The following is a 25,971-nucleotide window of genomic DNA, read 5'->3' on the forward strand; positions in this document are numbered from 1 at the left end:
TTCATCGGAGGGGAAAGTTTGTAAACAACCGCCCAAGGCTGAGTTTCAGCTGAGTCAAATCAAACTGAATAAAGTGCTTCCCCCCCCCCCTCATCCCACATCCTGTTTTTGAAAAATGACAAAAAAGTGCAGGAAACCCAACAAAACCCTCCTTCACATCTTTGACATACGTGTATTGTGTTTGTGTGCTACTTAAAAGCCAAACAGGTGTATTACTTCCTTTGCATTAGTCTTTAATGACAGACACAAACTACCGAAGTGTTACAACAAAAGTGTCCTGAAGACCACATGTGTTCTATTTGTCAAATACTTCAAAACAAAGTAACAAAAGTGGATTTTGAGATGTTTGCTTCATGAATGAAATAAAATTATTGACTTGATTAATTCGTCTCATCTGTGAATAAATAACTGAATGAAAACAAACAGGAAATACAACTAAGCATATATGCAAGAATCATATTCAAATGTAAATTGCATTATATAATACATTCTCAGTGATGAGCCTCACTGTCAGAAATTACCTAATGCACCACAATTCTACTATTTAAAGGCAGTGGCAGAGTCAGGCTGCCTAATAAAAGCGGACACAATCCATCTGTACAAAGACATGATGTGTTTATCAGGAAGCAGTTCAAAACTCTGATTAAGATAGAGACACTTTTCATGGCACACATTGGTGCCCTGCATCACCTTTTCTCCTTGGCCACCCTGAAGGCACACTTTATAATGTTTCCTGCACACATGCTAGAGCAGGGGTCTCCAACCTTTTTTCATCTGAGAGCTACTTTCAAAAAATGTAAGTGGCCAAGGGCTACTTGCATCAAATCGCTTGCATTTATTTACATAGCTCAGCTGAATTAAGCTACTGTTTGTACATGTGTGCAATAAGCCAATGCTTATAAATAATCTTAAATTCACATCAATGTCCAAGAAAACATTAGTACTTCATACTTGTTTTTATGGGCCAAATATATGAATAGTGGGAAGAGGTGCATTTACCGTCGTCAGATTTTTATTTTTAACACAGTCTGTCAACCTATAGGCGAGCTACTGAAAACCTGCCCGTGAGCTGTGCTAGAGTTTAATGCAGTTTATTTTACTGCTAGCGTGTCTGGGCACTTTTGATGCTTTTTTTTTTTTTTTTTTTTTTTTACATATATCTGCTCCAAAATCTAAAGGGATACCTAGAGTTTAAACAGTATCTGAAGGGAAACCATTGGCCAACTCCATTTTTAAGACTTCTGAACTTCCAGTCAAATTTTGAACAGCATGAGTTTGAACAGTATTTAGAGGAGTTCAACAGAAGTGGAGAAATGCTTACCAGTGTTTACAGCTGATCTCCAGCTTGAGTTCTGGGTGTTTCTGTTTGTCTCTGATGAAGGGGGTACACAGCTTATTTTTGCCCAAGGGCCATATAACAGGTTATCCTGGAACCTGGAGTTATTTAGAACCCATCACTATAAACAAAGGAAATGTTGCATCTCAAGAGTTTCAAGCTTCTTTATCTACAGACTTAGTTGCTTACAGTTCCACGATGTGAGTGAGATTATCAGTAGACTAGTGATGATGTGCAGGCAAACAGCAAAGTCCATTTGTTTTCGTGAACAAAAATTGATCCTACTGTAGAAGTTGGCAGTCTAATCTAACCCAAATTAAAGATAAGATAGGATCATCTTTATTGAGCCCCAATTGATGGAAATTAACATGGTATAAATAATTAAAATAACAAGAGGAAGACAGAAATACTACTAAAACAAAAAAAATAAAGATACATTGTTTTATATCTACCATTGTTTGTTAAAAATATATACAATCTATTACAAAAGTACTGATGAATAATGCACAGAGAGTGATTGAACCTTGGTTTATATATGTTTTTCATTAATTAATTATTTGCCCACGTGTCTCAACCTCCTGCACGCTGACGTCGCGCGGTGGTCAGTCCGTGACGCGCTCGCTGTATTTTACGTGCGGCAGCAGCGGCGGCGCTACAGCGCAGGAGAACGAGGCGGAGAGGAGGAGTAGGCTACAGGACAGACGCGTTTTGTCGGGTTAACTGTTGAAATAGAATCGTGCTGCCTACTCGTTAGAGCGAACATTGCAGCCGAGAGAGCACACGGAGCAGTAAGTGTTCATGTCGAGCGGCTGTTACGCTGTTTCTCCGCTAAACAGCGACGCAAACCGTGTTTCAGTCGGGATCGCACCTGCCACGGGGGCATGAACAACAAAGCCTGATCCAGCACTGCGCTGTGCGGCAACTAACCGAGCCAGGCTACCAACGAAAACATCGAAGAAAATTAATTTATATTTAAACCCACGCAGGAGACAGGTGCTGTAAGGGCAGGTCTGTGTGCACGCTGCTTTTTGGACCTCCATATTTGCAGGCCGACCCGAGTCGAATCGTGCCCTGCAGCTTTTTTTCTTTCTTTTTTTTAATTAACACTTGCATGTGCGTCTTACTCTCGCTCGGATATATCCGATTATTTTTTAGGGTCGTGTGGGAAGAGAACAGGCCTCCATCTGGGCTTTTAATAATTGAATAACCCCTCCTGGTCGGAGCAGTTTGATGGTCGCCGTCACAGTCCCGTGTGTTCAATGTTCCCTTAAAAAACCAGGAGAAATATGTGGGTCAGTCCCGAAGATGTGTTACTGGCAGGCGCGTTGTGGATCACCGAGAGAGCAAATCCATATTTCATCCTTCAGAAACGGAAGGGCCATGGGGACGGAGGCGGAGGACTGGCGGGTGAGTTCTATTTTTATGCCGTTCAGTAGGAAATATGTCGATATGCATGTATTATTTAAGATGTATAGGATTGAAGGTTGTGGAAATGTAACAGCATATTAAGATGTCAGCTGGGGATTTTGTGTTGTTGTTGTTGGACATCAGAAAACACATGGACTGATGGGTGATGATCACATGACCTATCAGCTGCCACAGGTGGCCTTTCACCTCAATGTGCCTGTTAGGAAAGAACACCTACAGTGTCTTTTAGCTTCTTATTGGTTTTGTCCACTCTCTTGTACTCTGATTTCAAGGGACCTTTGACCACGGCTGATGAAATCAAACAAAGTCCAACACAAATACCTTTTTGATCTTGTAATTTCTACAAATGAGGTCGTACGTGTCGGCAACCTGTGGTGACATTAATCCATAAAGTGGGTTTCAGTAGGTTTCAACACTATACAGGCAGTTAAAGCTGCATCTCTTGTGCAGCTGCTAATGGCCGAGGAGTCTTAACAACAGTGCATCTGTTTGACCACCAACCAGAGAGACACGGTCTGTTTGCATGCTCGTGCTGAATCATTCTCCTTTTCCCTCTCTCTCTCTTCTCTCTTACACACACACACTGCTCCCTTTTGCTTATTCTATCCAAAATGGGTCAAGCAGCAGCAGCAGAAGGATGATGATGATGAAGAGGAGAAGGAGGAAGAGGGACAGGTTATGGAGATGACTGTCTGAGGTTCACAGTTAACAGCATCCGTCCTCTTTTTCTGTCAGTGTTTTGAGATTTGGTTTTCGTAGCTTGACCTGGATCTAGATACAGCTGGTAGCAGTCAGAAAGTGTCAGGCGTTAAGAGATGAAGTGCATTTTAACAGCTCTGAGGCAATAAAGAAGATCATTATTTTCTAGAAGAAACCTTTAATAGATGAACATTTGAAGGATCCGTACTTTGAGTTGAACACTATAACGTGCAGGATTACCTCTGTGGAAACCTTGCAAAAAAAAGATCTATGACACTGTACCATTTCTCCCCCTTGTAACCACGTTGAAATACTTGGACTAATAAAAGAATGAAGCCTTTTGCAATGTCTATATTGGTTTCATCAAGACCACAATGGCACATTTTGACACACCGCCTCATGGTCAGGTAATAAGATCACTTATCACGTGTGTTGATGTTGCATGCTGCAATATTTCAAAACAGATTTACAATTCATGAAATCTTCTTAAACCATTTGACACACTGAACATGGGGCTTTGGTGGTTTCATGGTAATGCCCTTGATATCTGAGGTGAAAGTGGTTTCCATCTCGCTCTTGGTCTGTGGTGTCGATCAGAATCAGTTTCTGCTCCCTGATGAGGATTTCTCACCCGGTGTCGGTCAGTGTCGCCACTCTTTGCACTCTTTTCACCTGAGACCCCATAACACCATTTGTTCTGTGATTATGAGGTGTTTTTTTTTTTTTTTCATTGTTAGCATTTTTGCCGTTATTGCATCTTGAAAGCGTTAGAGAAACATGAGATAATTGGCAGAGAAATGGGATGACATGCAGCAAGGGGCTGAGGGCGGAAACTGAACCTTGGTGCAGATGCAAGGACTAAGGGGTGCACGCTCTACCAGGTGAGCTGCCATGTTTCTTCTTTGGGTTTTTGAAGATGATTTTTTTTGCCTTTCACCAGTGTCAGAAATAACAGTTGAAGAGAGACAGAATATGAGAGAGGTAGAGAGAGAGAGGTAGACGTGCATCAAAGGGTCGACGTCTGGAGTTAAGCCCGTGGCTGATACGTCGAGGACTCTAGCCTCTGTGGGTGCTTGCTCTCCCAACTGATCTAAACAAAGCCCCCTGGAAAAAAAGATATACAAAGAAAACAAAGTTGAAGGAAAAATCATACACCATGCCTCATAATCCAGGTTATTACATTAATTTGCATTTAAGGCATTTAATTGCCAATATTATTGTAACCCAGAGATGTTAGAGGGACACAGAACATGAAATCTTGTCTCAAGATGTATCTTATCTTATTTTTACTCATCCTGGTCTGACTAATAAAGACCATTCGTTTCAGATTGACTTACTGTACATCCAGATGTTAAAAACTGGTTTCAAATTCAGAGTATGATATCATATTTGTGATTAGATCTTCGTTGGCATGAATAATTTAAGAAAAGACCCACAGCCGTCTCCTACTGTGGCAACATAAAGTGTGCTGAGTGCTGCCAGGCGATGATGTCATCATTATTATGTAAATGCTGAGATTGCTGACTAGCACTGCGTGCCAGTTGGCGCCTTGCGCCCAGCGACCCTGGCATTGTCCACCAGCTCTTCCTCCAAGAAGAGTAGAAACCATGAACAGAGCCAGTATAGAGGATTTTACTGAGCCAGACCCATACCTGCAGATCTGACCTCACAGGACCTGAGCTCTATTGCCAGAGCGAAGGAAGTTTGGAGGAGAGAAAAAGGCAACTGTGTGTTTTCTTTGCACGACTAAACCTTAACTTTCTGATTCTCATACAGACTTCAGGTTGATTTAACATTGTGATCAGCTTGTGCAGATCCTTGAGAGAACGTGTTTTGTGGGTTTTGAACATTAAAGTTACTGGACTGTTGGGGTGTCCAACAAAGCTTCTCTAAAAACCTCTGAGTCTGATGAGTCAAAAAGATAACTCTGGCTCTCAAAATGCCATCAGTTCTTTATCAGTGTGATATTTATTCTAGTTCAACCACTGTATCTGAATAAACATAAAGGATTGAACTTTTCTTTTTTTCCCCCCTCAAGTATAAATCCATTGTGGTCGCCCTTTAACGCTCAAAAGCTTGTGGGATAAAATCAATGTGTACAAGTGTTGCATTATTGGTGTTTGTACCAGTCAATACAATGCTTTTAAAGAATAAAAGCTGTGTTTGAAATGAAGTCTTAAATGTTTTACACCTGTAGTTGTACTGGGGAGCAAAGTTTTTTTTTAAGTGTAGGTTCCAGAAAAAACAGTGAAGAAGAAGCAGCGTGTAAGCAAGCGAATGTGATTCTAATCAGCACTCTCAGGATTTACATGTCTTAGAAAGAAATCCTGTTTGCAAAAATACCACATGTGTTAGACCAGCAGGGTTTTAAATGGAAATCCTCAATGTGATCAACCTCAATATGGCACAGTCTCGTAACAAATTACATAGCAACCCGACAAAGCTGCAAGCAGGTCAGTCTACAGAATGGTATGTTAACTGCTCACTGTAGTGTTTTGATATCATTTTCATGACACATGAAAGCTGATAAACCACCAGCTTCTAACAGAGGTCACTGATTGTGTTACCGTACAGTATAGTTTGCATGCAGAGGAACGTGTGGGAGGAAGGACAAAGAGATGGTTCATGCAGATGTTCTTTGTTGACTGTATGTGGACAGCTTGAGAGAATCTTCAGAGAGTAAGCAGAAAGAATCAGGATGTACATAAAGTCAGAGTCAGCAGTTTGTTGCGCAATTTGAAACAAGGGTGATAAACGCACTGGGTCACTGTACAACATTTTATTTCACAATCCAGCTGGTAGTTACTGTACGTTTAGCTGGAAGTGGGTCACGTCAGACAGATACCGCCCATCTACCAGCTCTGTTGGCCTTTATGACTTAAAGGTTAAATTTCAGTAGATGCAAATGTGTTGCGAAATGATGGGTGTGCCGGTACACGCATTTGATACTGGCGTATGTGGAGGTGGGGGAAACTGTGATATAGGCTTGTCTCATGTTTCTGTTATCTGACACTGTATTGATTTGAGTCTGAGGGAGATTTTGGTCCCTTGAGTTCTCAATGCAAACACCCTCCAGCAGCATCCACCCCCTCTTTAAAACAAAAACAAAAAAGAGCATATACAGGAGAAACAAGTATAGGTGGTGTATTCCTGATGGGTTTTGGTTTCTTGTTCCTTCTCTGAGTAAAAATAACCAATGTTTTAGGGAAGGGGATTTGTTTTTGCTCCCACAATAGGACGCTCTGATTGGTTCCTTGTTTCTGAAAAGAGATTCACAGAGCTTCACATGACTTTATAGCTTGCTCTTTTAAGAGGGAGAGTGTTTTCCGGCCTCTAGAAATAACAAGTGGAACACGTCACCCATCACAGTGTGTGTTTTTGTTTTTGTTTTTGTTTTTGTTTTGTAGGCCCGTGCACCCACTCATTCAGGAAGGCATTTCTCTAAATGCAGAGGTGTGAGGTGGAAAATGCTGTCACATGAAGTGTCGGCGACGTTGGCTGTTGCTTGTTGAGCATAACACAGAAAGAATCAAGTTTAATCTGCTGCTTTGTCTCTTGTCTGTTTTTTTGGTTTTCACGTACTGACAGGAGAGGACAAAGGTGAATGGTGAGGGGTCTTAAACTTTCAGTGGTCTCGTTTCTGCTGTGAACCCCCCCCCCCCCCCCCCCCCCCCCCCCACCTCCATTTCCGTTGTTATACCTCAACTCACACGTTATAGGTTGCACATTTAACATCCACTTTTTTTCTGCTTTTCATGAAAATTCACCACAAGACCTGAGGTACACTCAAACTGTACTTGCATGTTGCAGTATCACATTGGTGTTGCAATTAAAACAGTCTTTGTAGAAAAAAAAAAAAGAGCAACACATCACAAATGTGTCACTGAGGTCAAAGTGTGAGCGACAGTTGAACTTTTTCAACCTTTTGATTATCTTTTGTCAAAGAGGACATCAGTTGTTTGTTTCTCACAAAGGGAAGGAACCCAAGGTGTCAGGAAGCATTATCACGAGTTTCGGTGTGATTAACACTCTCCCCACAATGAGAGACAAACACTGTTGTTATTGACTACCTCAGCTCTGAGGCGAGAGATTAGAGGTTGAAATGACGAGAGAATACAGTATATTATCTGTGTAAACATAAGTCTGTCAGTGACAGTTTAGTAGCATTCGGCACGAGAATAAGCACATCTGTTTTAGAGACATGATGATCCACCTGCTGTTTGAGTCTCAAGTTGCTTTATTGTTGTTTTCTTAAGCATAGGAGAGATGTGAGGGGAAACGTGGAAGAAAGGAAAGAAGGAAGCAAGGAATGGACCGAAGAGGATAAGGAGGCAGAGAGTGATGGATCGTAATCTTTTGAGTCTAAACCACACTGGTGTTCCTTTTTCTTCTTCTTTTATTGTCTTTTTTTTTTTAAGTTATTTTTTGGGCCACTTGAAATGTTGGGAGGAGAGAGTAAGGGGATGACATGCAGCAAAGGGCAGAGGTCGGATTCGAACCCACAGCCGCTGCAACGAGGACTATAGCCTCTGTACATGGGTTGCGCGACATAAACGCCAGGTCATTGGGGCTCCTTTTTATTGTCTTTTTATCCGAGGATAGACAAAACATTTCAGCTTCCCTCACTCGTCTCCCCTCTCTCCCCCCTCCTCTCTCTTTGTGTGACTCATAGTGTGTTTGCCCACGATGAGCTGCTGAACAAAAAAACCCCAACCTGTCTCTCTCTCACGGTAGTTTAACATATACAGTCCCTGAAATCAGGAGAATATTCAGTCACTAACAGCTCTGGAAATTGGTCTCCAAATGATACATTTAATTGGCTCTCTGCAGGTTTCTAAATAGTGAAAAGGGATTTTGGCACCACCGGCTAATTAGCCACTCTTTACAAAAGGTTTTAAAGGTTTAAACTGCTCTAAGATGTGTTCTAAGCCATTATTAGGAACAGCTTTTTAGGTTTCCAGGTTGTAAAAATCTCCTTGGATGGCGAGTCATTAACAAAGTCGAACGTAATCGCAAAGTCAAAGATTTTTCTTCTAATGATAAAAGCTAGACAAATCTTTTGAAACTCAAATGAGATACTAACTTTTATGAAGACAGTAATAAAGTATTTTTTTTACAAAAGTAATCATGGTTGTGGTTGAAACTGTAATGAGCTAAATTTGGGACGTGCATTATTTCCTTCAATAGCTGTGTAGCAAAAATCAAAAAATTAACCAATCAAAGCACACGCCAAAGTTTCAGCTGTGAGGGTTACAAGTCTAGAGGGATCTATGTGCAGACAAACATCATATTCATCTGTTTTCATTAGTGTATAGCAACATATAAGGAGAAGAGCAGCCCAAAACAGCACGTCACTTCACGGTTCATCTCCCTCCATTGGCTCCCAGTTTCAGCTCGCATCAAATTTAAAACTCTGCTGCTCGCTTACATAACAGCGACAAATACGTCTCCTCCTTACCTAAAGTCTATCATCCAGGTCTAGACCTCCTCCTGCCCACTATGCTCTGCCAATAAAAAGCATCTGACTCTTCTCCTCTGTCGCCCCCTGGTGGTGGAACGAACTACCAAACTCCATTCGATCTGCAGAGTCTCTTTGCACCTTTAAGAAAAAGTCAAAGACCCAGCTCTTTCATGAACACCTACGTACTGAATGATATTGATGATGACAACGATGACAATATTCAGGATGGTTTTGATGCTGGTTAGAAATTTTGAAGAGCAGCTGTCAGTGTTGTTGTTTATGATGATATAGGCTATTAACTTTACTTAGAAAAACAAAACAAAAACTGTGCTTTGCCTTCGCACAATGCCTGTCAGCAGCTGTGTGCCCGATCAGACTTAAAGCTGTTCGTCTGCACTTACTGAGACGTTTGTTTCCTCCTTTCTAGATCGTTGCTTGTGTTTTACTGTCTCTCTGATGTACATCGCTTTGGATAAAAGCGTCTGCTAAATGAATTGTGGAATGTTTCTACAGTAGCCCAGAAAGGACAAACTAAACACTAGCTCTGGAGCTGGTCTTTCAAAGTTTGTGTCCAGCGTATGGTTCTCCTATAATTCTGGAAAAGGAGGATTGAGTCATTTAGTTTAAATCTATAACCTTATTATAATACACAAACCATTTCAAAGGACAGAAAATGCAAAAGTGCAACTCTGATTGTTATCTTTAAGTTGAACATAGAGAGAAAATGATCTGTTTAAGAATAATATGTATTTGTTCTCCAAAAATGTTTTTTCACTGTGAGCAATTCCCCCTTTATTTCCTGTCTTTATTCATACATTCATTCAAGAAACAGCTCATGTTTCTGTTTTGTCTACATAGTCTGTGTTCTGTTACTACTACCTGTAGTTCAGTCAAGTAATGAAGGAAAGTTGTATCGCCTCTCCCACATGCTCAGGAGAAACATTAGCCAATTTAGTCGTGTGAAAAACAGCAGCAATTTTTTAAACAGAGAAACATTGTCATCTGTTTAACCTTTTTGCTGCTTAATGGCTCTCTGTTTATTTCATAACATTATTACCTCATTCATGCTCTTCTACTGGTGACTTTTATCTCAGCTCGTCAATTAGTTTCAAACCCACAGTCATCTGTATCTCAGGGCTTCAAATAACAAACCCAATGTAGTGAACATGTCCATAACAACAACATAATCCTCGTCAAACGGACTCACATGGAGTGCATGCATATGCAGATCAGCGGTGTAGCAAGTAAACAAAAGGATTTAATGTCAAGCCTCAGGATGTTTTTCGTGCAGTCAACTCTGAACCACAAGACCTCGTGGGTTTCCCCTGTGCTTAAGCATGACAAACTGCTCTGAAAGTATTAATACCCTTATTTTGTTAAGCATCTCACATGGTTATTTACGGTTGTTGCAATCTGTGAGGCCTTTGTTTCTCTGCTAAACACATTTATAGTCAAACATGCGTCATGACTTAATTTCAGAGTGTGAAGTTTTAGATTGTTTTTGCAGCAACACATCTAAAGGTCTCTTTTCAGCCGTCTATGAAATCTGTTTGTTTGATTCTCCCTTTGAAATAAGTGCATTTTTTTTTTTTGGCTTTTTCACAGGTTTGCTGGTCGGGACCCTGGATGTGGTCTTGGACTCCAGTGCTCGTGTGGCCCCTTATAGGATCCTGTACCAGACCCCAGACTCCTTAGTATACTGGACCATCGCTCATGGTATGTGCACCTTAAGTCTTGGTTGTTTAACTGAATGAAGATGGGTGTATTTTGAGGAAAGAAGACATACTTACTCATCGTCAGGTGCACATTTAAGCTGTACATGATGGGATATTCCAGCTTAGACCCCTCCCCGAGCCTTCACACAACACATGATGTCCATCATCCTGCAGAATGCCGAGACATTACATCGTGCTCTGGTGGTTTTAAAGGTCAGGAGTCAAACATTTAAAAAAAGAGATGTTTTTTTTTCCACCTTGATGGAGTTTCTTTAAAATTCATTTCTTCTGTTGGTGTTCACAATAACAGAATTTGCATATTCTGCATACGCAAAGCTTAACTTTTTTTATCTTCTTTGTCCCAGTGAGAATGCTTTGTAGACATACTCTGAAAGTTAATCATGCAAATTAGCTGCCACACTGCTGGCTGATTAGCGGCAGCACTCTCGCTTTCATTTTGCCACTGAATGTAAAACAATCCCAGCTATGTGCTAGACCACGAACACCACACCAGAGCTAAGTAACACTTATTTCTCATTAGAAATACATTTTTAATTCTGAAATAATCAATTAAAAGTTTAGTGTCTTCATTTAAGAAAAGTGAAAAGAAAGTTCAACATCCTAAAACTGATCCATAGAGTATTCAGCAGCTAGCACAGAAGACGGAGAAAACCAGCAGGTCGTTACATTTGAAAGCTTGTACACATGATTATGAAGCACTGGAGCCTTAAAAGATAACATAAACTGTTAGTCGTTCCTCAAAACATGTTTCAGTTGTCATTTTAGCACCACACAAAACATTTAGGGGAAGAATGACTTTCGAAGGGAAGGGCTGAAAATGGCCGCTCATGTGGGATTGAAGTTGTACTTTTCAAACAGGTCTGTAAAGGTCTTCAGGAGTAAAAGTGCCTTCAGCGGTTCTGCAGTGTCACTTGAGTCAACATTTGTTGGGCTTGAAGATGCATATCTCACTGTCTGCAGATGAGTTGTACTGCCATGTAGAGGCCGAAGAATGAGTGAAGTCAAATATATCTGTTCTTGTGCTGGATACATTTAAATCCTGCCTTTTTTTTAAACTCTTTGCAGTGAGATCATTTGTAAATAAGTGATGCATTATTCGAAGCTGAACATGAAACCAATGAGAAACAATCTTAATACGTGTTCAAGTTAAAAATCCTTTCATGGTTCTTCTTTGTTTAGCGTCGTGGTTAATTCCGCTTCAGTTAAATGATGTTGTGATTCACCCATGGTCATTTACGCGCAGACATGTACAGCGTAGGATTTAAGGATGTTTCGTTATGTGCCGTGTGTGCTGCCGACATCTTTATTTGCATATGTGTGTGGGGAAAGTTAAAGGCAACTCGCCTCATGTTGTGAATGCAAAGAAATGAGTCTGGATGCTTGATGAGAACAATGTATTAGGGTCAATCTGCGATAGTAAACTATAGTTTCAAACTCAACGAAGTCTGGTCCCCAGAGATCCTGTTAAGAGAATTTAAATTTGTTTTTTTATTTGTGCAATAATGTGTTTAATTCAGCAAGTCCTCCTCACTTTATTGGTATTTGCTCCCTCTCTGAAATGGAGGGTTACAAATGCTAGCCTGGCTCTCTGTAATGGCAATTGATCCCTCCCTCGCCTCCCCTCCCTCTCCAACCCTCCCAGTGCTTAAATCCTCCACCCAGGGATAGCAGCAGAGTGGAGCAGTCTGGCAGACATGGCTAATTCAGTGAATGTGCACTCTCTGAAGGCTGCGTGCAGCACTGTCGAGAGGATAGTGATTCACAGAGGCAGCCATTACTGCAGCCCACTTCTCCTCTGGCGTGAGAAAAATCTCCTCATCCTCATTGATGACTTAATCAAAATGGTCCTATAACTGTTTCTGTTCAAACATGAAATCAAACTTGTGCATGTATATCTACTCTTTGTTCTTGATATTTAATTTGCACTAATGCTCTTTGGCATATTTCACCTGGTGGTCCTGTTAGAGGAGGATCCCCCATCCCATAGTTCAGAAATACAAAATAAAGGGCCCAGTCTCTCTCATCAGCCTCAGCTATGTTTCCACCAATTCACCAACGGCTTAGTACTGGAACATAGCCCTGATGTCTGTTATTTCTAAAACAATACGCCGTCATGCCGTGGACTCAGGGGTGTAGCCCTCTGACTTTCTTTTCCTCCTCTCTTCTGTGCAGGAACGTCCCGTAAAGAGATCACCGAGCACTGGGAGTGGCTGGAACACAACCTGCTGCAGACCCTGTCCATCTTTGAGAACGAGAATGACATCACCACCTTTGTCAAGGGAAAAGTCCAGGTAACTACTTTGTTCTGTCCAATCATGAATGAGGTTAGATGTCTGGACTTCAAATTCAAAGGTGTCCCATGTGAGATACTGATGTAGTTGTTAACATCTAAACAAACAAACATATTTAGAGAGACAGAAGTACACTCATGTGGTAACCATGTAGGATACTCTGTGTAGGTACTTCTGTGGGTGTTTTTTAAGGTAATTTTAGGCCATTTTTGCCTTTTATTACAAAGGACAGCTGAAGACAGGAAATGTTGGGCGGAGAGAGTTGGGGATGTCATGCAGCTGAGGTCCAATTCCATCCCATGGCCACTGCAACGAGAATTATAGCCTCTGTACATGGGGTGCACAACGTAACCGCTAGGCTATCCGGCGCCCCACACTTTTAAGAATTTTTAACTGTCTGTGTTCAAAGTGTGCCATTACATACTCCTGCCAGTGTTTATGAGACGGTGGAGCAGTCATTTTAGATATAAAGAGGCTAAGTGTGTGACTTGTCAAGTAAGCAGTACCACTGCTGCAGTCATGAGTACATTAAAAAAAAAACACAGAAATCCCCCAGGCGGGAACAATGTCTGAATTTATTCTCGTTAACTCATGAAAAAAAAGCCTGTTTCAGTCTGTAACGTAGAGCCAATGTAGCCGACGCTGGATAAATAAAATCATAATGATGTTATTGTTTTTTTTCATCAGTAACATACACTGCTGCTGCTTCTGTTTCTCTCTAAACAGTCCCTCATTCTGTTTCTTTCCATCTTGCCACAGGGCATCATCGCAGAGTACAACAAGAACCACGATGTCAAAGAAGACGACGACACGGACAAGTTCAAGGAGGCCAGCGCCAAGTTCCGAAAGCTGTTTGGCATGCCGGAGGAGGAGAAGCTGGTCAACTATTACTCCTGCAGCTTCTGGAAGGGCAAAGTGCCGCGGCAGGGCTGGCTCTACCTCAGCATCAACCACATTTGCTTCTACTCCTACTTACTGGGAAAAGAAGGTAGGGTAGAGACTCTGTGTGAACACATACACTCAATTACAAAACTCTCTCAGGGTCTGTTAAGACATTTTCATCCACTGCTAATTCATGTAGGATTTTACGCAGGCATAAAACGGCAAAATACCTTTTTGTCAATAAAATAAATACAAAGGAAAAGCCAACATGAGAGGAAAATGATAAGCCAACCTTTTTAAGCACACTGCTTACTGCATTAGTTTCTTCTCTTGAGAACTCCTTAACCCTCAGGCATCCGTTTAATTTACTACCCTCTTAAGTCATTAAGGACAAAAATGTCCATAGTGATGCATGAGGGTTAATTGATTTACACTCCATGAATAGAAGAAAACTACTAAAATAGTGTTCCTATCTTCCCTGGCTATGTCTTTGCCTTTTTCTTTCAGACACTTTTTTGGGATGTAGATTATATTTTTATCTAAAAATATATTTTTGTTTTAAAAACTACAATCACAAATTCAAGTGCAAGAAGATATTATACCTGTCTGAATCCCGCCCCTCTCTGTTAGCCAGGTTTAAAATTGTTATTCATCATTCATCACAAGTATTTTTTTCATGCTTCCCACAAACAAAATTCTGAGGGTAACTTAAGGTTGTAAATTGTCAATATAAACTTTTGTCTCTTAATGCTTTTTTTTTTTTTTTTTTTTTTTAATTTTCAGCCAAACTGGTGGTGCGTTGGGCCGATATCACCCAGCTGGAGAAGAGCGCCACTCTCCTGCTGCCTGATGCCATCAAGGTCAACACCCGCCTCAACGAGCACGTCTTCTCCGTCTTCCTCAACATCAACGAGACCTTCAAGCTGGCTGAGCAGCTGGCCAACATCGCCATGCGGCAGCTGCTGGACAACAAAGGCTTCGAGCAGGACCGCTCGCTGCCCAAGCTCAAGAAGAAGTCTCCCAAGAAGGTGTCGGCACTGAAGAGGTGAGGAAGAGCTGATGCAGAGCGGGAACACTTAATGCTAATCAATATTGAATGCTGGTGAAGCTGTTAATGACAAACGGTTGATTTAACATTAATGTGTCATGGTTTGTGGACTAGTTGGTTATTAAGGCACTCAAGGACAGAGGGTGAAGTGTAGAACGGTATCGCAGGTTTAGGTTTCAAAAGCTGCAAAAGAACAACCCAAATCTCTGAAAATAAAAGGGCTATTTATGTGTTATTTTTACTCTATCTGGCGTTTGAGCTCTTAAGAATGGCCTCAAGAACCCAAATTTGTCCAGTCAACACATTTATGTAAGCATGACTTTGTTTCCCTGCAGTGTATTATTTGATCAGTCTATCTTGGCTTTTATAATGGTTGCTTTTGCTTATAACGTATTTGGGCCTCCAAAAGAAAAAAATAATTGTTGTTCATCCGGATTGTACAACAATAAAGATGTTCAATCAAATATTAACAAAATTCTGCTGTCTAATATCCATCTTCATTTCCCATTCTTTAGGGATCTGGACGCCAGAGCTAAGAGTGAGCGTTACCGAGCGCTCTTTCGTCTGCCCAAAGATGAAAAACTGGACGGGCACACAGACTGCACCCTGTGGACTCCCTTTAACAAGATGCACATCCTGGGTCAGATGTTTGTTTCCACCAACTACATCTGCTTCACCAGCAAAGAGGAGACGATGTGCAGCCTCATCATCCCACTACGTGAGGTGAGTTATTCTCATGTCTGTTTAGTGAAAGCTTAATAATAGTAGTTTTTGGTCATATTTTGGCCGTTTTAATCGTAACATTAGCTTTGTCAGTTAGCTCAGACAGCAAGGCTAAAACTATGTAGAAAGTTATACATTTTAGTTAAAACCTATCTTTATGTAAGAACCACTTTCTGTGTTGCTATCTGTGTTGATTCAGTGAATTATCTTAACCTCATACCTTTGATGTGCACTGCTGTCTGGAGTGGTGTGAGATAAAAGTTAAAACAATTCTTATGTTTGACACATTTTAGCCAAGAATGTGGCTGCCTGTCATTTTTCACTTTTTTTCTGAAGATAATGGAAGCTATCTTTTTTTTGCTTTCAGGTTACCATTGTGGAGAAGGCAGACAGCTCCAACGTGCTGCCCAGCCCGCTCTCCATCAGTACCAAGAACCGTATGACTTTCCTGTTTGCAAACCTGAAGGACCGAGACTTCCTGGTCCAGAGGATTTCTGACTTCCTGCAGCAGACCAGCTCCAAGATCTACCTGGAGAGGGAACTCACAGGCAGCCTGAACAGCTCAGATGATGAGGTAAAGATTGAATTGGCTTGTTCTTTACTTTCTTTAACTCTTATTTAACTGTGAGATGATAGGAAAAATAAACTAATTTGAATGTTTGTAAAGAGCAGTGGTGAGGTGACGGTTACCATTTCAAAGCTCTCGATCTTGAATATGTTGCCTCTCCCTTCCAGGCTTACTCTCAGCATGGATCTCTGCTCTCCAGCAGCCCACAGCACAGTTTGGGCTCAGAAAGCGAGCGCACGTTCAACCTCAACGACAGCAGTGTGCCCACCGCCACGCAGGCCCTCATGACATTGTACCGCCGCGGCTCACCCGAGGAGTTCAATCCAAAGCTGGTGGGTAAAACACACTTCTGTTGAGTATGAATGAACATATTTAATCATGTCAAGCGTGGTAGGGAATTCTCTTCTTATAATATTTATCATAATCCTAATTTGTTCAGCTTCAGTCAAAGGCTTTTTGGGTCTTGGACATTTCTGGTTGCCTTTCCATAATTTTCATTTTCACACCCTTGGACTCTTTGGATATAAAGCTGCATGACCGATTGACAACAGACAACAATTTAGCTGGGTTCTCTTTTCCTACAAAACTGGATGGAATTAAAGCACAACATTTGTAGACCTCAATTTAATGGGACATTGACCCTGAATAATGCTACATTAATCATGTTAATGATTCATCATGTATTCAACCAAACAGCTGCTGTGGAAGCTCGAAGAACAATTCTACAGACAGAAAGGTTTAGTTATTGTGTTTAATCTGCTGCTCATACATTTGTTTTCCTTTCTGCTCAGGCTAAGGAGTTCCTAAAGGAGCAGGCGTGGAAAAACCACTTTACAGAGTATGGGCAGGGAGTGTGTATGTACCGCACGGAGAAAACGAAGGAGCTGGTCCTCAAGGGGATCCCAGAGAGCATGAGAGGAGAGCTGTGGCTGCTCTTCTCTGGTGAGTTAATGTTCAGAGAGAAGTAAACACGCTGAAACACACCCTGAGCATAAGACACTATGAATGATTCATGTAGAGTTTATCCAATGACACCACGCCCTGCACACTACGTGCTCACTTTCAATTAAAACGTCATTTGATGCAGATTTCATGCCAGTGTGTTGGTAAACACATGATGTTAGAGAAGTTAGAAACTTAGAAAGTTAATGTGAGACTACAAATGCATGTATAACTTTACATTTTCAGCCATTCAACTTCACTGACAAGTTGTTGTTTCTATCAACACATTCTTCCTTTGGAAGATGTTTAGTCCTAAAAAAAAGAAGAAACTTTGTGTTACAGAACTTCCTTTTCTCTTATTTTCTCTTCAGTCCTCTATGGACCACTTTTTCACTTTTTTTCAGGGACTCTGTGTGAACGACCACTGGGTCAATAGCTGAGAGTCGACAAAATGTGCATTTTCTTGGAGACAGAGACATACAGAGTTTTCCTCCCAAGAATGAACATCTTGTACCGAAACATTTCCAATAAATGTCTTTTTTAAAGTTAGACACTGTGAAGGACTTCATGTGAATGTTTTGAAAACAGTACTCAAGAATCCAGTCTACAGCATTATATGTGCAATTGTATGTTTGATTTTCTGAACTTCAAATATTGATTAGCAGCATATTTATCACAAACATTACTTAACATGTACATTAAAGCAACAACTGTAAATATTTAACTTGTTTTTATATCCTGAGCTACTGCTAGCTCTTTACAATGTTGCCTTAAGTTGAAACAGTGATCTTACTTTGCATTGTACTCAAGCGTGATCATTTTCAATGTGTGTAAACACAACAGTAGCCAAATGAAACATTTCCATTACGTACAGAAAGCTTGCGACTGTCAGGCTTTAACAACATGCTGCATATTCAGGCATCAACCCACACCAGACTTTCTGGTTTACAGGCCCGGTCATGCTTTACGCAGCTCGCAGCACATGCAGCTTTTACTCATCCTCACTTGAGCAGATCTGAGTCACAAACAGTCCCGCCTACTCTCCCCAGTGACCCACTTTCATGACCTTACCTGCACCAATTATCTAATGACTTTTCCTTTTAATGACCTTCAACAAGACAAATATTTATCTTGTCTGTTTGAAACATTCCTAGAACCAGAAATAGAAGAAACCAGTTAGGTAATAGTCCTGTTTACTTTAATCTAAATAACTGTGCTGAAACCCTGTGAGAAAAACAGATGACTCATTCACTGATGTAAAAAGATTCTCTCTAGGGTTGTTCCATATTTGCTCCATTAAGACATTCATATACATTATATTTATATCTATATTTATATATAGTGTTTTCGTGAGATTTCTTCATAAATTGGGATATCCTAATCGTATTAACACAATCCTTCTTTATCAATAATGTGTCATGCAGTATGGTTTTGTTACGCCTGTAAACAAAGACAAAGGATTTGATATAAAGAGGGACTTTTCTTGGAATAGGTTTGATAATCTTGTTCAAATTAAATACAGACCATATATTATATAAATCACAATATTATACTCCTTTGCACAAGATACAGAAGCTGCAGTTTCACATCCCAGCATAGATGCATAATAGTGTTACAGCCTATCGGAGGGTGGTATTCAATGCCTTTTTTATTCATTTATTTCATGCCTCACTTGTATGATAAAAGTCAACCATATGTGTTGTGTTCTAGTTATTTCACAATTTGTATGGCATGTGTATCATCGCAGGGGCAATCAACGAGATGGCCACCCACCCCGGATACTATGAGGACCTGGTGGAAAAGTCGATGGGAAAGTACAACTTGGCCACAGAGGAGATCGAGCGCGACCTGCATCGCTCTCTCCCCGAACACCCGGCCTTTCAGAACGAGATGGGCATCGCTGCGCTGCGCAGGGTCCTCACAGCGTATGCATTCAGAAACCCAAACATCGGATACTGTCAGGTACACGCACACTCAAACACACACACGTATTTTTTCACTTACTGAAACGTTTAGTCCTTTACAGTACTGGGATTCTCACTCCGCTCTCCCTCCACACCGCAGGCTATGAATATTGTGACATCTGTGTTGCTGCTTTACGCCAAAGAGGAGGAGGCTTTTTGGCTGCTGGTGGCACTCTGTGAGAGGATGCTGCCCGACTACTACAACACCAGGGTCGTAGGTCAGTAGCTTTGTGATCTGTTGTGTGTTAATGTGTTTGATCAACTATTTTTGTAATATTTGTAACATACTTGTTTTCTTCTCCACAGGAGCTCTCGTCGATCAGGGTGTGTTTGAGGAGCTGGCCCGTGAGTACGTCCCTCAGCTGTACGACTGCATGCAGGACCTGGGGGTCATCTCCACCATCTCGCTCTCCTGGTTCCTCACCCTCTTCCTCTCCGTCATGCCGTTTGAGAGTGCAGTGGTGGTGGTGGACTGCTTCTTCTACGACGGCATCAAGGTCATTTTCCAGCTGGCGCTCTCCGTGCTGCACGCCAACATCCACCAGCTGCTGGGCTGCAAGGACGACGGAGAGGCCATGACTGTGCTGGGCAGGTAAGGAGAGGAGAAGGTGACAAAATATCCAGGGTTTCTTTCATGAAGCCTCTTCTTGTTCTCTTTGGCAGAACACAAACTGTACCCTGAAAACAATATTCATATTTGATCCCTTAAACCTGAAAGAGGTCTTTATAAATCATGTGTGTCTTGTAGATACTTGGACAGTGTGACCAATAAGGACAGCACCCTCCCTCCCATCCCCCACCTCCACTCCTTACTGACAGACAACGGTGAACCACATCCTGAGGTCGACATCTTCAAACTGTTCCGCAGCTCCTACGAGGTATTTAACCCAGATGATGATGATGATGATGATGATGATGATGATGACTGTTTGTAAAGATGTGTTGTTCTTTTTGTCAGTGGCCCTTGAAGAGACATGCAGAGAGAAAAAGTACTTCTCTGACATTTCTAAAAGGCCTCCTGACATTTTGTACACTTTAGTCATTTGGATTCTTCAAACACAGATTCACGAGTGTGTGACTCTTCCAGCCCCCCCCCCCCCCTCCTTCCAATTCATATGAATGTGTTATTTGTGCTTTTAGTGAATTGTGGTCTATTTTTTATTTTGATAGATTAAATCTAACTTCAAATCATCCCACTGGGCGCCCTGCTGTCTGCCTAAAATAATCTGTGGCCGTTCTTATTGTTTAACTGTAGAATCAGACTTTAGTGATGCCACAGTTGGAGTGACCTTTTTTTTTTTTTCCTGTCTTTCCTTCTCCGTCAGAAATTTGGTTCGATCCGTGCAGATGTGATTGAACAGATGCGCTTTAAACAGAGACTGAGGGTCATCCAAACCATTGAAGATACGACTAAACGCAACGTGGTAAGGAACCCCCCGACCTACATATTATAGAAACATGGTGTATGTGGGTGGAAAAAAAACCCAAAGATTCTTGTACTGTGTTTACAACAATGTTTTTTGCTCAAGCCTGTTGTGAAGGTAGCAGCAAAGTCCTCAGAGAACTGTCCAACATAAAGGCTTTTTTCATTCTTCGAGCTGTGAAATCAAATAAACTACATTCATCAGGATGGTCATTGACTTTTCTCTTGCAAAGTAGTTCTCTGTCTTCTATTTAAAGTTCATGTCATCATGTTTCAGGTCAGGACCATTGTAACAGAGACTGCCTTCAGTATCGATGAGTTGGAGGAGCTCTACGTGCTCTTCAAGGTGAGTTCAAGCTCCCTGAGACTGTCCTTCCATGAGGATAGAGAGAGGGTAAAAACAAAACAAAATAACAGTAATTGTGTTTCAAAGAGAGAATAAATAATAGCTGAGGAGCTCTTTCATAAGTCCCTTTACTTTTTTCCTCTAGCGTAAGCTTTTCTTGTTGATAAACACATGTTTAAGATTTATTTGCGACTTCAATGGCAGAGCGTTATGATTCAGATTATTCAAGAGTGAAACTGCTTTCATAGTGTCAGTGTGTGTTGTATTTCACAAACAAGACACAATACAGCTATTCTTAAGGGTTTTTTGTCAATTAGTGAAGGCACATTGATTTCACAAACTTGTTTCTTCACACTTAATCGAAAGCAGCTCTGCCTACGTTAAAATAAATGTATAAATTGGTTTTGCTTTCATGGAGTATTTTTATAGTCGTCACTGTCTTCCTCTCTTCAGGCAGAGCACCTGACCAGTTGCTACTGGGGTGGCAGCAGTAACCCCACAGAGCGGCATGACCCCAGCCTGCCGTACCTGGAGCAGTACCGCATTGATGTGGAGCAGTTCAAAGGCCTCTTCGACCTGCTGTTCACGTGGGCCAACGGCGTCCACTCCGACCCGCTCGCCCTGCGCTTCTTCCGCCTGCTCGACCAGAACGGAGACGGCCTCCTCAACTTCAGGGACTTCATCAATGGCCTGGGTGAGCAGTGTAAAGTCGTCGTTTGTAACTCAGTTAGTCCAGTTTGGAAAAATGTGTGTAATGCTGTTTTGACTTCATGAGACGCTGCTCAGATGCGTCCGATGATCTCTAAAGCTCGCTGTGCTTTTAGGTGTTCTGTGTCATGGAGACCTCACAGAGAAGCTGAAGCTCCTTTACAAGATGCATGTGTTACCTGGTGAGTGTGCATCCATGCCCGGTTCAGAATTGTATTTTCTTTAGAAAGCGCAGAAAAGTCTTCCCATGCATTGGAGCAGGATTATAAACTGTACCAACGAATTGTTCATGTTGAAGTTTGAGCTCTTTGTTTCACATCACTGAGCTAATCACTTCCCCAGGATTATATTTGTCAGCATGACAGAGAACAAAACATTATAAACTACTTGTTGTACTTAAAATTCTGTGTTGAACTTAATGAATACTGAAGTATGACATGTATTAACATTTTGACAATCTGAACAATTGTCACATTATATCACCTGCTAGCATGAGTGTGAAAGTGAGTTTAATAAGATCGGCTTGTTCTCTAATAAAAGGAAATGTCAGTTTTCAATTTGACTTAAAAGTCATAGGACGAGAATTGTTCACATGATGTTTTCAGAAATTATGTATTTAAACCCCAATCTCAAATGGTTTTTCTCTCAGAAATCACCCATGAACAGGAGGAGCCGGACTCTGCCTTCGAGGCCACTCAGTACTTCTTTGAAGACATCACTCCAGAAACATCCATTGGTACGAGCTACAGCCTGTTCATTAACACGCTATGTTCATGTACTGTTATATTATCCATCTTACTGCACCTGCATGAAGATTGTGTGCACCAATGTTTGATTTCATACCAGTACCATGGAATAACCTTAACGAAAGCCCCAACCCCGTTTCCTCCCATTGGGTAGTATAAACACACACAGTACACGTTTCAAAATATCTTCAAAAGAGTTAGCCACACATTAAAGAGAGATCCTTGTTTTTTTTTCTGGATAAATGGAGTTTAATATGAAAACAGGAGAGCTGTTTAATTGACTTTCTGTTGTTCTCTCACAGATCAATTTAAGATAAGTGCATGTTTATTCACTGTGTGTGTGAGAGTTAATAAACCTGTTGTGCTGTGATTTGCAGTTTGATTTGTCACATTCACACACTGATGTTAGCAGGAATAGAAATGATGTAATTACAATAAGATCGTAAAGCTACTACAGATGCAGCTAAAATATGCGTAGTCGGTTCAATGTCTATCACTATGCTTTGTGTGTCACTTTGTGTTCAGCTGTTTATTGTGTACTTTTCATTGAGCTCTGAGCACACGGGTCATTTGTTGTGCTGATACTCCTGATGATGAGAGATACAGGAATGTTGCTATTTACATCTCAAGGACTGAGGGTTTTCACTTTGATGTGTCCATATTTCAATTAATTTTTTTTGGAGGGGAATTCTAGGCCGGTAATGTGAATTGAAAGGTGTTTGGTTTTATAAATCTTGACAATGTAGACATCTTGTACAGCACTGACATGGATGGATGTGTGTGTACAAAAACACAAGTGTCCATTAGTTAAATTATGCCTGTACATAACAAGCATGCAAAATCAAACCTGGGGGGGAAGTGTCAACTTTAAAGCAGGATACTATATGGCTTTCAAATGTCGATATTTGATCTCGTCCACTCTCTATTCTCCTCAGGCAACGACTCGAAGTGCAGAAATGAGAGGGACGATGGCTTCGTCAGAGTTACATTTAAGACTGAAAAAGGTGAGCAGCACAGTGTAACAACCATCAACACATTCACAATTAATTTTAAACTTTATCATCAGTCTTGAAAACTGTAAAAAAAAAAAATACTTTTGATGCTACTTCCACATTCTTTTCCATCTTACAGTGAAGAAACTAAACACTCCTGAATGCCGCCATTACCTGAAACTGTGGAACCAGGAGACAAAACCTAAACTAGAAAACATGAAAGACCTCCCCAAGCTCAATCAGGTAAGAGTCTAACCTCATTTTGAATAATTTTTTTACATGAACTTGTGAAACAGAAGTGACCAACCTCATGTGTTTTGTCCAACAGAGCCAGTTCATTGAGCTTTGCAAGACCCTGTACAGCATGTTCAGCGAGGATGTATCTGAACAGGAGCTCTATCACGCCACAGCCACAGTCACCAGTCTGCTGCTGGAGATGGGAGAGGTGGGGAAGCTCTTCTCCTCCTCCTGTGGCAGAAGGGAGCACAACATGGAGAAATCTGAGCCAAGCATGTGCAGGAGAGACCCCAAAGATCCCAAAACCACCCAGGAGGAGCCTGCGTCAGACGACACCTTCACTCCCCCAGGTCTGGAGAACAAGCCGAGCCCATGTGAGGAGGGCAAAGGGGACGAGCAGCTGCCACCTATGCAAGACATCAAGCTGGAGGACGCGTCCCCTAAAGACACAGGCACGTCCTCCGCCATGCTTATCTCAGACGATGAAACCAAAGATGACACCTCGATGTCGTCTTACTCGGTGCTCAGCGCGGGTTCCCACGAGCTGGATGACAAGCTGCAGTGCGAGGACATCGCAGATGACACGGTGCTGGTACGCAGCGAGGACGGCCATAATGTTGAAAGAAGTAGCCGAGCTCGCGGCGGTGAACCACAGGACAGAGGTATGCCTCACAGCACCAGCATCGATAAAGACTGGGCCATCACGTTTGAGCAGTTCCTGGCCTCTGTGCTCACCGAGCAGGCCCTGGTGCACTATTTTGAAAAGCCGGTGGACGTGGCAGCCCGTATAACCAACGCTAAGAATGTGCGTAAAACTGGGCGCCCCCTGTCAACAAGTGACTATGAGATCTCGCTTTCTGGCTGAGGCCGTTTTTAAAACAGGATTTCCAGAAAGACTCTGCTGTTTTAAAGGGAAAATGTTCTCATCAGTCATTGGTGTGAAAAATGTCTGTGAGTCATTTAGAGGAGAGTGAAGGTCAATGTAAAAATAAGTGTGTATGATGGTTGAATGAATGTGACCAAAAAACTGCTCTTAGCGGTTTATTTTATCAGATGTGAAAGACTTTTATTATAACAATCACTAGATTCTGTCCAGCTAAGAGGAAACAGGACGTTATGAATAGTAAAGGTTTGCTACAATGAAATCAGTGTGAACATGTAGTAGCTGTACTGTATAACACAATATGCATAGGTGGAAAATATTTAATCTCTAGTTCTCTTAGGCTATATACTAGATGTAAATGTCCACAGGAACAGAAGAATTTCAAACTGAGATGTTGACGTCTGTGTACAGTCACCAAACATTATACCTGCTCAAACCTTGTTTTTATTAATTTTACTTTTACCATTCCATTTGCTGAAATCCCAAACTATTTTGAGTTTGTCTATCATTGACAATATGAGGAAAACCCCCAAAACACAGCTGTGGAAATTCAATGATAAAGTGAACTGTCATGTATTGCTGGAAACACAACTATTCTCTTTATGAAATGATTGCTCCCTTGAGGTTTTCTCTGGATAATTATCGTAGTTGCAAACACTTTATACAGTAAAAGTTATGGAAACAAAGAATGATTTAACCTCTTTAATTTAAAAGACACACCTGATGGTCACTGAGTTATAAGGAAGTCATGTGAGCTAAGAAATAATAATTACACTATAAAGTACAGTTAAATAGAGAGGCTGCACTACCTTTATGTTTACAACATGATGTGATTCACTAACATGTTTTTGCTTGCCATCTACATACTGTAGCTGTTGTTATCTGCACTCCAAACTTTAATGTCTGCCTTTTTATTTTTTATTTTGCACATGTGTTTTTTTATCTGTTTTGCTCTGTACATTTTTACACTGCTCTTTTCAATGTGAATATTTTTATTTTTTAAAAGTCCATGTGTTGTTACTCTGGATTCTGATGCATTGTGTGTGTCACTCCATCTAATTAAAGTACCAGTAGGATTGATTCAGTACTGCACAGTACAACGCCTCAGGCCTGTTTCTTTGACATCATCAGACTGAGGAGCATTATACAACCACAGACACTGAGTGTTACTGCCACCTGGTGGAAGATAATGTATTCCCAGAATAAAACAATACTATATTAGTTCCATGTCACTTTGTTGAAGAAGATATTCTTTATGAATCTCAAGAGGGGAAATTCAATTTTACACTCTTGTTGTTGAACGTGCTACACACTCATGCACAAACAGGATCATATGGACATGCACTAATGGAGAGATGTCACAGATAGAGGGCTGCCCATAGCGAGCACTCAAATAATTATACTCGTAAATTTCACAGGAAGGGAAGATTTTTTTCAGATTTATTTTTGGGCTTTTAATGCCTTTGTTTTAGAGATAGGACAGTGGATATTGTCAGAAATCGGGGAGAGTGCAGGTAAGGAGCCACAGGTCGGAATTCAAACCTACGCCATCAGGTCT

At 41.2% G+C, this 25,971-nt stretch overlaps 1 protein-coding gene across 1 annotated transcript; it reads left to right on the forward strand.

Moving 5' to 3' along the window:
• The first annotated feature begins 1,990 nt into the window (after window positions 1-1,990).
• On the forward strand, window positions 1,991-25,493 carry tbc1d9 (TBC1 domain family, member 9 (with GRAM domain)). The gene is made up of 21 exons (XM_061057582.1): window positions 1,991-2,743; window positions 10,530-10,640; window positions 12,833-12,951; window positions 13,711-13,939; window positions 14,617-14,878; window positions 15,397-15,604; window positions 15,972-16,178; window positions 16,340-16,504; window positions 16,964-17,114; window positions 18,862-19,076; window positions 19,179-19,296; window positions 19,385-19,670; window positions 19,827-19,956; window positions 20,404-20,502; window positions 20,779-20,847; window positions 21,301-21,541; window positions 21,672-21,737; window positions 22,205-22,291; window positions 23,237-23,305; window positions 23,433-23,536; window positions 23,622-25,493. Exons 1-21 carry the CDS (start codon window positions 2,623-2,625, stop codon window positions 24,393-24,395), a joined length of 3,831 nt encoding a protein of 1,276 aa, XP_060913565.1. The 5' UTR covers window positions 1,991-2,622; the 3' UTR covers window positions 24,396-25,493.
• Window positions 25,494-25,971: the final 478 nt, after the last annotated feature.

The sequence above is a fragment of the Labrus mixtus genome, chromosome 2 (genome assembly GCF_963584025.1).
Source record: "Labrus mixtus chromosome 2, fLabMix1.1, whole genome shotgun sequence".
NCBI classification, from domain to species: Eukaryota; Metazoa; Chordata; class Actinopteri; order Labriformes; family Labridae; genus Labrus; species Labrus mixtus.

Excerpts from the sequence above, each read along its gene's own strand:
- tbc1d9 (XM_061057582.1), top strand. The coding sequence starts at position 2,623 with ATGTGGGTCAGTCCCGAAGATGTGTTACTGGCAGGCGCGTTGTGGATC. Across the intron at positions 15,605-15,971 it reads TCATCATCCCACTACGTGAG|GTTACCATTGTGGAGAAGGC; the intron begins GTGAGTTATTCT and ends TTTTGCTTTCAG. Across the intron at positions 17,115-18,861 it reads GCTGTGGCTGCTCTTCTCTG|GGGCAATCAACGAGATGGCC; the intron begins GTGAGTTAATGT and ends GTATCATCGCAG.